The 15,312-nt window shown below is 48.9% G+C and overlaps 1 protein-coding gene across 1 annotated transcript in view; it reads left to right on the forward strand.

Annotated features, from left to right (window-relative positions):
• Positions 1–15,312, forward strand: part of LOC135806786 (leucine-rich repeat-containing protein 15-like) — a 150,354-nt gene that overhangs the window by 83,699 nt on the left and 51,343 nt on the right. The window contains exon 16 of the mRNA XM_065321000.1: positions 11,385–11,459. Coding sequence (XP_065177072.1) covers positions 11,385–11,459 — 75 coding nt within the window. The remainder of the gene's footprint in view (positions 1–11,384; positions 11,460–15,312) is intronic.

Raw genomic sequence — 15,312 nt, forward strand, 5'->3', positions numbered from 1 at the left:
TTGGTCGTGGTCTGGTACTGCTTGGGAGGGGGGGGGGCAGCATTCGGGTTAGCATCTTTGGGCCTGTCAGGTAGTGGATTTTGTAGAGATAGCAGAGACCCAGCCACTTTGCGCTGGAGTTTGAGGCTTGGCAGATATGCGCCTTCGCCGACCAGATGCAGGGCTCTCCGCTGTACAGCATCGAGTTAGGCCAGAACCGTCTGAGAAGCACCCATCCAGACTAGCATGCCATGCTCTCAGACTTGGCGAACAAAGCCGTTGTAGACCGTGAGTCGGCAGGCAGAGTCAAGCACTGCTGAGACCTTCTTCAGGAAGCCCAGTCGCTGTGTGGCGCGCAGGTATGACTGTCGAATTTGCTGGCAGAATGTCAGTTGACTGTCGAAGGCTATCCCAAGAGTGAGTGAGTGAGATAGTGAGATAGTGAGATAGTGAGAGAGTCAGAGAGTGAGAGAGATAGAGATAGAGAGAGAGAGAGAGAGAGAGAGAGAGAGAGAGAGAGGGAAGGAGGGAGGGAGGGACCCCGGAGGGAGGGAGTAAGTTACATTTATAAAGACAGGTAAGTCTAACAAATGAGGACTGAGACCTCTACAACAGGGTTTTTACGCCTGAAAGCAGGTGCATGATTTAACAAGCAGGTTGTCAGTCTAGATTTTATGCGCAGATGGAGAAAAAGCGCAGAATTTTTGTAATGAGATCAAAAGAGAAATAGTGAGAGAGAGAGAGAGAGAGAGAGAGAGAGAGAGAGAGAGAGAGAGAGAGAGAGAGAGAGAGAGAGGGAGGGAGAGGGAGAGAGAGAGAGAGAGAGAGAAAGAGAGGAGTAAGAGCGGGGGAGGGTTGGGAAGCAAGAGAGGAGGAGAGAACTAAATATAGTATAATTATATAATGCGTAAGGGGTGCACATTCAGATCCAGAGAAAAGGATAAGCAGGGCACGAGGCGTATAACAATATGTGGCAGTGTGTAGGCAGATGTGCATACATATAACAGTTTGTCAGTGGCCCAGTGACATTGCTGAGCACGGAGGTGCCAGAACACAGACACTTTCAAACTTTGCAGCCGTTTCCGGTCAGGTGGCTGGCTGAGGACGGCGGGTGGCAGAGCATTCCATACAGGGACAGCACAGGCGGGGAAAGCTCTACTGCATCTTTCCTGGCTGTTGACAGGTAGCCCTGTCTCAAGCTGGTAGTTATGCATGTCGAGACGGACGAGAGAGATAACATGGGCTGGTCGGGGGGCTTGAGAGGGAGGCGAGAGCTGATGAAGTGGGCTGGTAGGATTGGAGCACAGTAGCTTGTAAATGTAGGTGCAAGCAGCTACCATGCGCCGGACAGACAGGCTTTGCAGCTTTGCGCTGGGGGCCAATCAAGTGGAGGGCTGAGCGTTGCATTGGGTCAAGTCGCTGCAAGTTACAATCGGGTGCGCCCATCCAGACCAATGGGCAGTACTCCATTACTGGGCGCACAAACCCACGGTACACTATAGCTCGGCTGCAGGGATCCAGGAGCGGCGAGGCCTTCCGCATGAGCCCGAGATGTTGGTGTGCTCTGATGGCGACGGTACGGAGGTGGTTGCGGAGGGAAAGTTGGCTGTCCAAGGTCACCCCAAGAAGCTTGAGATTACTCTCTCCATTCAGGGGGACACCCGCAAATTGTACTGCTGGGAGCGGTGATGGTCAATAGCCATTGCCTGGGACTTGGCTGGCTCTAACGCAATTCTCCAGCTGGTGCCCCAATTCACAAGGGCATGGAGGGCATTTTGCAGGACTGTCAAACTGTGGTCAATGGTATCCATGGTGGACAGGCACTGAAACAGCGTTGTGTCGTTAGCATAAGCGGCAAGATCTACACCTGGTGGAAGGTGGTCATCAGCATCGTTCGTGTAGAGCAGGAACAGTGTCGGTCCCAACAAGCTACCTTGCAGAGCTCCGGCTGTGATGCGGTGTGGGCTGGACGACTGCCCACCAACGACGACACTCAGGCGCCTGTCCAGCAGGTAGTCCTTCAACCATGCAAGCAGCATGCCCAATACACCGTGCTGCTGGGCTTTGTGAATCACACCTGGATGGGAGACTCAATGGAATGCGCCAGCGATATCTACAGCAACACCTCGCACAGCTCCGCCTCCTGCAGCCACGGTACTCCAACGATGGTGTAGTAGGGTAAGGAGGTCCTGCGTTCCCAGGCCGGAGCGGAAGTCGTACTGGTTAGCGGTGAGGATGTGCTGGCGCTCAAGGAATCCCATAAGGCTACGATTGATGATAGCTTCCATGACCTTTGACACTATTGGCAGCAGGTATACGGGCCGGTAGTTCTTTGTTGTGGAATTTGAACCCTTCTTGTGTACAGGTACTACTGAGGCAAGCTTCCACAGTGACGGTTGCCGGCCTTGGCGGAATGCTTTGCTGAAAAGCTGGGCCACCGGCCTGCACAGTTCCTCACAGCGCTGCTTCAACACTCGTCCTGGTACACCATCCGAGCCACTGGATTTCTACAGCCATAATCCCTCATTCCTTGTTGACTTTTTTCCTACGTTCCCAATATATTAGGGTCCTTTTGGACCCCAGAAACGTTTTGGATGGAATTCTTGCAAACTTGCAAATAATCCCGACAAACTTCATAGCTGTCAAAAAATGCAGTTTGGTCAAAGCATTGGTCTATGGGAACGTAACACAGCAAACAAATTACATAAAATTGAGAGTTTGCAAGAATACTACCCAAAACGTTCCTGGGGTCCGAAAGGACCCCAATATTCTGGGAACGTAGGAAAAAGTCAACATGGAATGAGGGTTAAAATTGTTGTCTCCTCGTCGAATATTTAGAACTACGTTTCTCGTTTCTTTCCTACGTCAGCCAACGAGAAATGAGGGATATCTCGTGGCAAAATCAGACAAACTAGAAGGAGGGTTTGCCCAACACTAGTATAGAGAGGGGAGTAAGAGAACAAAGGCGCGGCGGAAGTCTAAGCAAGAACGCAATCAACACCAGAGATGCTTTTGCACCAAAAAACAAAAAGAGAGAAACAGAGAGACAGAGAGACAGAGACAGAGAGAGAGAGAGAGAGAGAGAGAGAGAGAGAGAGAGAGAGAGAGAGAGAGAGAGAGAGAGAGAGAGAGAGAGAGAGAGAGAGAGAGAGAGAGAGAGAGAGACACACACAGACAGCTTTTGTCTTTAGTTCGTTTTTGGCCGTGATGCTGAGACAGCAGGTCGTGACAGAGCTATCAAATGCCCTATCATCACGGCTCACGCTAGGGTTTCAGTGCAATTTCTTACATAGGCGCTGACGGATGGAATGCACTGCCACCTGCTTGCCGCCTTTCTAATTCACCTGCTGAATTTCGTTCATCCATCAAGACTTTCTTAGGGTTCCCTGTAAGAAGGCGATGACGCCTGTTGGGAATTCCCTTGTAAAATATAAAAATGAAACGGCAATGAATAAAACTAATTGTGCACTTATGAGTCATAACCATGTATAAAACAATAATTATTACTGAATGAAAAAATTCCTTAATGTTTTCTCGTGACTATCATCAGTGGAACATGGTCACATGGTAAAAATCACTAAAACAACCAGTTATATAGCTAGAATAATATTCACGAAAATAGCAGCTCGCGGTTACACATAGCGTCAATTACACCAGCAGTGTGAGTTTATGTGTTACAATGTAAATGTGAAAATTGTAGCGGTAAATGAATGAGGCAGCTATGTCACATGTGTGCGTTTGTGGACAACAAAGGGTGAGTGCGTATTATTTGAAGAGTGGGAGTGCTACAACGTTTTCTTTCTGTTTAAAAGCACGGATAACCGCGATTGCCCATATGTTGTAGCCTTTTGGACGCTGAGTCTACTGGTTTTGGTCCGAAAAGGCTGCGATGCAGCGTTCCTCCTTTATTCCCAATCGAACATGTTTCCAGTGTTGTGCAGAAGGCGTCAGTCGCCATCAGCCAGCTATGGCGCCATGGGCGATCTCTGCCCATAAGAGCCCGCAGGCTTTGGTACATTGGCATTGTGCAAGCACGACTAACGTACGCATCCAATGCATTCTTCCCGTCGCTGACACAGCAGCTGCAGAGTCGTTTAATCAAATCCAGCAAATCCGAAATTCGTGCAATTTTCCGACTCTCCAGCCGTGCATCCACAGCCCCCCTCCTCGTGCGCTTATCTATTCGATCCCTAACTCACATTTTTAACTACAAGGTTTTGTTTTTTGTTTTCCGGTGCCTACATGATCTTGCAAGTCCTCTTTTCTGCACCTACTTTCAGTTGATGGCTAACACAGGCCAAGCATCCCGGGATGATCGCCGAATTACTCGAGGACAGGAGCAGCGGCTACTGCAAGTGCCTTTCCTTCCTGGACCTTCCGGTCGTCAGTCATTGACATTTGTGGGAAGCACTCTTTGGAATGCCCTTCCCAGCGATATTCGCCTCCACAGTGCGGCGGTTGCCTTTAAACTGGCTCTGAACAGAATTAATTGTAATTTGTAACCACCTTGCTCGGCATCCCTAAACATTACTGCATGTTTTCTCGGTGTTTTCTTCACTGCATGCTTACACATACACACACCCATTTGAATTATATACAAACTTTGTGCTTTGGAATTATCATGTTATGATTCTTTTAAATATTTCCTTCTCTCATGATATTATATTCGTTCTTAGCAGGAACCGGAGGTTTTTCCTCTGGTGAGAAGGCAGAATTGCCTGTGCTCTAAACGAATTCAAATAAAAGAAAGAAAGAAACAAACAAACATGGTTGAAGAAGTGGTCACGTGCTCCTGGGTGCCCAAATCACCTGGTCAACACGCCAGCAGGTGACAACTATCACACCAAGGCTCAACTCGAGTTCAACTCGAGTGATAGGAGTGCACCCAAAAAAGGTCAAACAGGCTAGTAAGTTGTACCCTGCAGGCACAGATATACAGCATTCCCTCACTAGTGGGACCATTGTTATTAGACTAGGGCCTGTTTTGGATTTCCCACTCTAAATAAAGAATACAAACAAACAAACTAAACACGGTGACCAGGTGACTGGTGTACGCAGGAGCACGTGACCGCTTGTTCAACCATGTTCGATTGGGAATAAAGGAGGAACGCTGAATCGCAGCCTTTTCGGACCAAAACCAGTCGACTCAGCGTCCAAAAGACTACAACATATGGGCCAATCACGGTCATCCGTGCTTTTATAAGAACGAAATGGCGCTTTTAGTGACATTTTGCATACAAATCCCCATCTCGTAGGGCGCAGTCACCCAGTTTCGGTGGAAGTGCGCGAGTTCGATTGGGATTAAAGTAGGAAGGGAGCGTCTCAGCTTCCTCGGACCACGACCATTCGACTCAGCACCCCGAAGACTACAACTGGTGAAATTTAGATTTTTGCCTTAACTTCCCCTTTAAACAAAGTAGGAACGAGAGGGCTTGAAAGTTGAAAGCCCTGGTGTTGTAAACCACCAGTTCTCAATTGGGAAAGGCCTTCGCGCTTATGGCATTGTATTCGTTGAAATGTTGTATTTCGACTCCGCCGTACCGCTGATGTTGCTGCATGGCATACGCTATATGCGTTGTGTGCGTTTTGCTGTATACGCTGTTATGTCCAGTTTTATATGCTTATGTTTTGCATGTACGCTGTTTCTGCATGCTATAAATAGCTGGTGTTATTAGTGTTCATTGTTAATTATCAGATGAAGTGAAATATACTGTGTAAAGGAAAAGAGTTGTCCTCGTGCCGTGTGGTCGTACGATCCTGACAATTTAGAGAATCTTGCAGGGTTCATAACATTTGGCGACCACGCCAGGATAGGAGCGTGCATGGCAGAGCAACTACACAATTTGGAAGCCAGCTTTATCGCCAATGGAGTTCGGTTAGGATTAGAAGGCGAGTTGTTGATGGAACATGTGGAGCAGAGGCTCCAACAGTACGAGGAGCGTGAGGAGCGCAGTGCCAGACGGCGAGAGGAGGCGCTCCGCACCGAGTTTGACAAAACACTAAAGGACATTAACGAGCGCATCGCCAATGCGTATGAGGGTGATGGTAAAGCCGCGATGGGAGGTACAGAGGAAGCTCCCAGTAACAGCGGGGGGCGTCAACCGTTGATGAAAATCCCCTCATATGATGGAACGCAGCCATTGGAGCGTTATCTTGACCTGTTCGAGGACATCTGCTCCAAGAACGAGTTCGAAGAAAGCGAATGGCTGCTGCGACTGCGCATCGCGCTAGCGGGTAGCAAAGCGGAGAGGATATGTATTGGATGCGATAATTACGAGGAAGCGAAGCGAGAGTTGCTCGCCTCGCTCGGAAAGACTCCGGATAAAGCGTGGAAGACATTGCTGACAGGCAAGCAGCGGTCAGATGAGTCGTTTCACCAATACGTTGTCCGTGTTTGCCGAGAAGTAGAAGTGTGGGCCACACTCGCTATGACAGAAGATGGCGAGGTGGACACCAAGTATAGCGCCGATATAGGTAAAATGTCCCCGGTGCTGCAAGCAATGGCAAAGCAGGTAATCTTGGAGCAATGCGGACCTGAGATGAAGACGTACCTGGTCGAACGGCAGTGCTACGGGATGTCACTGCGCCAGGTACAGGAGCACGGCGCGTCTTACCAGGTCGCGCACGGACGACAGGGTGATACTGCCAGGAAGCCAGTAGAACGATCCGTGCCAAGGCCCACGGCGTCGGCACAGTGCATGGCGATATCGGTCGCAGATGCAGAGAAGCAGCTAAAGTCGCTGCCACTGGAAGGGAGAAAGGGTTTTCTGCAGCGAGAGAGACTCTGCTGGAACTGCCTTAAGTATGGCCATATGGCCAGAGAATGTCGGTTAGGCTCGAGATGCACGAAATGCCAGAGGAAACACCACCTGCTAATACATGAGGTGTTGGATAGAGCAGGTTACAGCCGGGAGAAACCGACTGAGATAGTTACGGAGAAGAATGTTGGGTCGTGCTGTCTACACTCGCCAAGTGTGCGGCTGATGACCGGAGTGGCACGAGTTGAGGGAAGAACTCGAAACGCGAAGGTTCGCGTGTTCCTGGACTCGGGTGCTGAGGCGTCATTCGTGACTGCAGCGTTGGTGTCAGCCATCGATGCAGAACACGTTGGGGTTGAAAATGTAGAGGTGAAGCCGTTCGGCGCGGAACCAACCCAACAGCGCATGGATAAGTACGCCATCACGATCCAGGGTAGCTCCGCTAGCATTCGGGTACGCGCGTTCGTGAAACCAACGCTTGAGATGGACCTGAAGTGCGCAAGTCCGCAGACCATTGCCCTGTGGCACAGTTGGGGAGTAGAGCTGAGTGACAAGCCTCAACAAGGGACATCAGACGAAATACATATGCTGATTGGTGCAGACTATATCAACGCGGTACTGCACAGCAAGAAGGAAGTTAATGGTGAGACGGTGTGGAACACAGAGATAGGTAATGTATTATCTGGTCCAGCGTCTGCACTAAGTCGAAACAGTCAGCCGGTGACCGTGTCATGTGTCACAGCCCACATTGAACAACTATGGCAGTTGGATGAACCTCCAGAACAACATCAGCACCTGCCATCTTTCCCGCTATGTCGCCAGGGCAGCGGGTACCAAGTGGGTCTCTTGTGGCGAAATGAGCGTCGCCCAACGGATAACTTTGCTCAAGCTAGAGTCATCGCAACGCGGCTTCTTGAAAAGCTGAAGAGGAATGGGAAGCGTGCGCTCTATGATGATGTGCTGATCAGGGAGTACCGCGAGCTTGGAGCAATTGAGCTGGAGCCATGTGAGAGCGATGCCGGGTACTATGTACCGCATCATGGTGTATTCCGCGAGCACGCTGCAACCACGAAGTTAAGAGTGGTGTTCAATGCCTCGGCGACGGCTCCAGATGGCAAGTCGTTGAACGACATGGTTGACCCTGGACCGTCGCTATTACCGAGTCTCGCAGGTATGCTATTACGGTTCCGTGAATATAAGAGCGCGCTGCAAGCGGACATCCGCAAGGCTTTCTTCATGGTCGCGGTTAATCCCGAAGACCGTCCGTACCTGCGTTTCTTGTGGCCCGGTCGAAGCGACAGCGATGAACTGTTAACCTGGAGGCTAACGAAACTGCCATTTGGCGTAAACTGCTCGCCGTACATGCTTACTGCGGTGATTCAGCATCACTTGAAGGAGCTACGGGTGTTGTCTGCACCCAAAGAGCGAGATTGTATTGATCTCTTGCTCACGAGTTTCTACGTTGACGATTTGGTCTCTAGTGTGTCAAATGCCTCGGAAGCCAAGGAGATGCAAGAGTTCAGCGTGCGTGTGCTTACGGATGCTGGCATGGAGTTACGCAAGTGGCGAGGCAACGAAATCCCGTGCGATACAGAGGCCGGAGATAAAGTCCTCGGTCTGAAATGGAAAACCAGTGATGACTTGCTCAGCATAGCAGCGCTAGGCGAGTCCGATAGGCCGTCTGTTTGGACCCGGCGATCCCTCCTCAAGTGTGTTGCATCAGTGTTTGATCCGCTAGGTCTAGCAGCCCCGGCAGTTGTGCCGGGAAAGATACTGCTACAGCAAGCCTGGAAAGTCGAAGGCGACTGGGATGATATGTTGCCTGATGGCATCGCAGCCGCATGTGCGCAATGGTGGGGAGAGTTGGCCGAAGTGGTGAGCATTGACATACCACGTTGGATTTGCTGCAATCTTGACACGCCGATTGCGCTTCATGCCTTCGCCGATGCCAGTGAGAAAGCGTTTGGATGTTGTTTGTATGCAGTCGTCAATGGACAGTCGCACTTGGTATTTGCCAAGGCCAAAGTGTCACCTGTGTCTCCGCCCACGTTAGCCCGCCTTGAGTTACAAGCAGTATGTTTAGCGGCTCGCTACGCTGAGTTTGTGGTGAAGGAGCTGCGTGTTACCGTCACGCAAGTCTATGGCTGGACTGACAGTCTCACTACCGTTCATTGGATCAGTAATCCATCGTACAAATGGAAAACATTTGTGGCTAACCGCATCAGTCAAGTCCAAGAGATATCGAAGAAGGTCGGCATTGTGTGGAACCATTGCCCGGGCCTTCACAACCCAGCAGATTTACCGTCGCGTGGGAGTAGTGCACAGCAGATCCGTAGTCCGTTCTGGAGGGGCGGACCAACCTGGATCACGGAGCCCAATGACTGGCCCACCGCATCCTCAACCGCAGCTACAGATGAGTCCAGTGTAGAAGTACGAGTGTCAGCCACCACCTGTAGTCGAGAATCTGATAAGGAATGGTGGCTCCGATTCAGTAAATGGTCGAGGGCACAGGGCATGGTGACTCGGATGTTGCAGTGGAAGCACACTGAGCCTCGTGCTGAACTCTATTTTGCAGCAGACAACGTATTGTACCGCATCGTTCAAGCCGCATGTTTCGCTGAGGATCTTGAGCTGATCAAGCAAGGTCAACCAGTGAAGCCCGGGTCGAAGGTGTATCAGCTTGCACCGTTTCTGGATGAGCATGGAGTGCTCAGAGCCGGGGGACGACTTCAGCACAGCGAGTTGGCGTATGGAGCCAAGCACCCAGTCCTGTTAGGCAAACATCTTCTGACCGATTTGCTGTTGGAGAAAATGCATGTTGAAAGGATGCACCAAGGTGTAGAAGGAGTCTTGTCGTTTATCCGTCAGAAATTCTGGATTATCGGTGGTCGACGAGCGCTACGCAACATTACTCAGCGATGTGTTACATGCCGCCGCTACAAGGCTAAGGCTGCCTCAGAAGTCTGCCCGCCGCTGCCAGAAGACCGAGTTGTTCACGAGAGGCCGTTCGCAACTACCGGCATCGACTATGCTGGTCCGTTGTACGTGCGCCGTGGTGAGTCATCTCCGAAGGTATGGATAGCATTGTTTGTGTGTGCCACCACCAGAGCAGTTCACTTGGAGGTGGTCGATAGTTTAAGTACCGAGTCATTTTTGATGGCATTTCGGAAGTTTGTCGCGAGACGTAGTTTGCCGTCTCGGATCAGGTCTGACAACGCTACAACGTTCAAGGCGGCATCTGACAAACTGAGTGTGCCATGGATGTTCAATCCTCCAGCTGCACCATGGCATGGAGGCTTCTATGAGCGAATGGTTGGTACAGTGAAGAGTGCCTTGAAAAAGGTAATGGGAACAGCGTTTCTGAAGGTTCAGGAGCTTGAGACCATCTTGTATGAGGTTGAATCAGTGGTGAATAGTCGTCCGTTAACTTATGTGTCTGATAGCCTGGATGAGCCACCAGTAACCCCTGCAATGATGATGGGTAACATTTGGATGTCGTCAGCGAAGCCAGCAGGTACCCCGGACGCTACGCATATGTCAGCGAGATTGCGTTACCTCAGTCAGACACTGAAGCATGTCAAGAATCGTTGGGAGGTGGAGTACCTAAGTCAGCTGAACAAGCACCAACAGACCATGTCGCGCCCTTTAGCTGTGGGTGATGTTGTCTTTGTTCTCGATGATACCAAGCGCAAACAGTTCTGGCGTTTGGGACGGATCATCGAGTTATTTCCTGGTCGAGATGGCAAGCGTCGTGTTGCCAAGGTTAAGTTGAGTACCAGTACCCTGTTGAGGCCGATCCAAAGGTTAGTGCCATTAGAAGTATCGTCACAGGACGTGGCTCCTGGGCTTGCCGATACCGCTCAACCTGCTATCGTCCCTCAGCAGCCAGCGTATGAACCGCCAGCACCGTTACCACCACCACGGCAGCAGGAGATGACGCGTTCTGGGCGCGTAGTCAGAGCCCCGGATCGTTTTTGACTTGTGTGCCTTGTTGTACGGCGGTGAGAAGCCCTTTGGTGGGGAGAATGTTGTAAACCACCAGTTCTCAATTGGGAAAGGCCTTCGCGCTTATGGCATTGTATTCGTTGAAATGTTGTATTTCGACTCCGCCGTACCGCTGATGTTGCTGCATGGCATACGCTATATGCGTTGTGTGCGTTTTGCTGTATACGCTGTTATGTCCAGTTTTATATGCTTATGTTTTGCATGTACGCTGTTTCTGCATGCTATAAATAGCTGGTGTTATTAGTGTTCATTGTTAATTATCAGATGAAGTGAAATATACTGTGTAAAGGAAAAGAGTTGTCCTCGTGCCGTGTGGTCGTACGATCCTGACAATTTAGAGAATCTTGCAGGGTTCATAACACCTGGAGCCCTTGCTATGTTTTTTTATCTAGTTTGTCATGTGTGTTGTTCAAACTGAGAGAAACATATTTGCTGTACAAAAGACATGTGCCCAATAATCGTATTGCAAAGACGTTTCTATCAGTTCAAACACTAGATATGACGACCTGCATGTAGGTAAAAACGAAGTATATCGAGGGCTCCTGGGCTTTCAAGCCCGCTCGTTGCATTACTTAAATTGTTATCTCCTCATTGTCATTTGTGTATTACTTGAAATTATCTACATGTATGTTTACCCTCTAGAGATTTGCGACACAATACCCTTATACAGATACCCTATACTCTCCGTAGATACGCTAAGTCTGGAAATGCAGTTATGTAAGTATTTTCATACTTTTTAGGGATTTGAATATTGAACAACAACCCACAATCAGCAACGATTCCTTTATTTCTTCCTCTATAGCAAACTGCCAACAATGGGCAAGCAAGGTGGGGGATAGTTTTCACCAGCGAAAAATCCCAAATCCGGAATTACGACAGTCAGGACCAAGTCCAACTGTCTAATCAGCTCATCACGACAGTAAAAGTTGCAAAACATCTTGGCGTGCGTCTGACCACAGACCAGTCCAGTACACTCCAATACGCAACTGTTCTGAAGACCTATATAGGCTGTGTTAACCTATTGTTCTTTATATTGGACGGCTTCTTGACCCAAAGGCCTTACTTCTTCCCTAGAACGGTTGTATCAACTAGCCTCTGGAACATGCCACCTCAGTCCGATCCTATACCCTTACCAAATCTGAGCTTGGAGCATTTAGAGATCATGAAAGCTAGAGCAGTTAGGAGGTTTTTGATGAGGAAGAAAGTTGCAGTGGATAGATATGAAAAAGATCGCAATAGATGACTTGCACAAAGATCCGAGCCGCGAGTGAGACGGGGCAAGTGCACCCTGTGCACCCAGGGTACACTGCGGGCCCCCTACACCATGTAGTGTACTTTTTTGTCAACGTGAATGAACGGTGCACGGCATGTACATTTACATGATCAGTACCGTCACTAGTGTGCACTGTCTTCAGCAGCTCATGAGTCATGCATGATTGTGCACTTGTAGGGTTAGTGGAAGTACATGAGTGTATATTATGTGAAGAGAAGCCAGGCGTCCAAACCAACCCAAAATACTCTTGCCTTATTCTTCGGTGAAATAGTTATATAAAAATTGTCTTACCAAACAACAGTGAGCATAGCAGCAACCTCGATGCACCCAATAATATGGCATCCGGGAGCAGCAAGTGTTGCACGAGAATCCCAAGAACACGTCATGCTCCATGCTACCCGCCGCCATCAAAAGAACGAAGGATAACTGTGCTAGCCTAGTTCATATTCAATGTAACGCTAACGGTACGGGATATAGGAGCCTGTTGGGAAGGCGTGGGTGAGCTGTAAAATCGTGTACGGTTCGCACAGCACAACATACATGCAGCAGTTATTGCGACAGTTAACGTCGATGGACGAGAGTCATACAGCACAGCCCATGGGGGTTGACGTTTCTGGGCTTCCTTTCCGAAAGGAAAGTTTTATTTCTTCTCAAATAAAGCAGAATCATGCTGATTATACCAGTCTGTTATGAAGACAAGAAAGCAGCCATGGACATTGTGCCATTCTAAAGGAACGACAGGTAAAAGATAAAGCACTTCATCTGAAAACTCAAGGACTATCCATAAATACAGCAAATGATAATCCAAGCCTGATAATGTCCAACTCTGTCATGTGAGCCATTCAGTGAGTTATCATGGGAAGCGTAATGTTCGAAATGCTGAAATTTGAACAGTTGCAGTTGTGTTCGTCGCCACACAATGCCATCGCCAGTTGACATTCAAAATGTAGCCATTTTTTACGCTTGTGTCCCTGTACACGGCATGGAAGGTTGAACAGATTCAACTCTTCCATCACTTCCTGATCTGTACAGTAGTGCAGTTGCGTTCCCGTTCCTGACACTCACATCCGGCTCCGCTAACCAGAATCATGAGCACTCCAATGGTTCCCGCCGCTCCTTCCGCATCGTCCCAGCGCGCCCCGTCAAAATGTGAACTACTGTAGGCAACGGAGCCAATGTATGATGAAGGTGAATGCACTGTTTGATGATGCTCCAACAAATCCCTTCACCGTTGTATTGAATTTGTAAGAAGAGTAGTGGCTCAACTGTGGGTCCAACGCAGAAGGTACCTCGCAGCGCAGTTCTGTTACGTCCACAATAATGAACACACTCAGCAGACTGTGATGTGTATCAGACACACTCTGGCATTATTTGTTCCACCTTCTCCCAGGAGATAAAATGTAGTTCAATCATGTCTTCAGTACATGGGGTACCGTTGCCTCGTTGCAACTAAACAGGTATGCAAGTTACTTTCCCATGAGACCCAGCCAGAGCTGCATCGTCGTCATTACCAGCTAGTCATGGAGAGGTATAATGTGACTTTCCACCACTCCCTGATTCAATCATAGTTTGCGAGCCTGCGCAAAACTGCTTTCTCACTAGAGCCAGGCATTGGATACATATGGCTTCAGTAAGGTTTACAATGCTATGTCTCTGGCCTAAGTCCAAGTCTAGATACAGCTGCTCAGAGTCAGGGCTGATGAAATGTTCATATCGGAACAAGTGAGACTTCAGCAGTAGCTAGTACACATCAGGCCTGAGGACTTCGCAGCGTTTCTCCAGCACACTTGTTCTCTCCTTCAACTCAGATACTACTTGAAGTACTAGTAAAGGCCATCTGGCTCTCACACTCAGTCCTTCCACCCTTCATTTTCGTGGTTTGGGCTTTCACTCGTGACTCGGCAGGTTCCTGGCCTCTCCGCAGTCTGTCCTCAGGAGAGGGTCGCTATGGAGCTAATGCAGCCGAATCAAAGGGAATCGAGTTCTTTCTCAGACGTCCACAAACTTTCGTTGTGCTTGACTTCGCTTCCACTGCGGGAAAGTAGTCACACTTCAGGACCACGATGTGCTTGTTGCAGCCTACACCAATGATACTAAAATAATATTCCCTCATTTTTCTGCCTCCCGGCCGGCCGGCTCGGCAAGGAACGTATGGAATGGGAGCCTCAGTTCCATCTCTCGTCTGCTAGTGCATTCAGGAGCGCAGCGGCGCTCCGGCATGACGATACAAGCCGAATCAAAACAACTCTACTCTACGACTCTAGCCAAAAAACTAGCTCAGTGTTCGTCAGGCAAAAAGCCAAAGTCACGAACTCAAAAGGTGGGGAAGTCAGAGTCAGAAGGTCCACTTGCCCCGTCTCGAACCCAGACAATCTTTGTGCAAGTCATCTATTGCATGCACTCTGTGCCCTCGAGTCCTTGCATTTTCGCCGACAAATTTCTTCTCTAGTTACCCAATCTGCGGACAGAACTATTTCGTCCTTTGGGAGCTCATCAGCGCAGCACAGAGCAAATGAGGCCGAACCTGGTAGCCATGAAAAATAAAAATTTCCAAAGCCAGATTTAAAAGCATGAAAATATGCAGAATTTTGAAATTTTCAATCGGCTCTCAAAGGGTTAAACTAGGCCGGAACGTACCTTGCCAGAGTGCTCAAACTGACAAGTAAGTGAGCTCTGCATAACGCAAAAGGATGTGGAAGGCAGTCGTTGCGCGCTTGGGTGTTTGGTGTTTGTGGCCTGCCACGCCTTGGTCTCCAAGACCTGGCAGCCAGGGACAGCAACGACAGTGGAACGTGTTGGTTGATCCTCTTGGACAGATGTTGAAGGGTCCTACCAACATACCGACTACCACACTGTCGGCATTCAAAGTTGTATATGAGATGACTGAAGGGGGGAAAACGTCTGCTATCAAGACCCACGAGAGAGCGTGGAAGCTCAGGGCCCTACGCTATGCTTTTTTCCTAGCTCATCACCGTCTACCACCGTGATGGCCTAGGCAAGAAAGCATAGGGATGTTATGAATACTGACGAAAGTAAAATAAGCGCACTCATATCACGAACAATTGAACAATATGTTAAAATTTGAACGTCGTTTTCTTGTGACTATCATCAATAATATTTCATCACAATGATAGTTGGACAACAAAGGAAAGACATTTATGGTACCATAAAGTGAACATTATTAGATCTTAAACTATTACAAAAACACTGATAATTATTATTCTAAAGCTAGCACTATTAGAGTTATAAATCATGTAACGGTTACATTTCTCCGATTTTTTTAAAGACATAACCTGA

The sequence above is a fragment of the Sycon ciliatum genome, chromosome 1 (assembly GCF_964019385.1).
Source record: "Sycon ciliatum chromosome 1, ocSycCili1.1, whole genome shotgun sequence".
Taxonomy (NCBI): domain Eukaryota; kingdom Metazoa; phylum Porifera; class Calcarea; order Leucosolenida; family Sycettidae; genus Sycon; species Sycon ciliatum.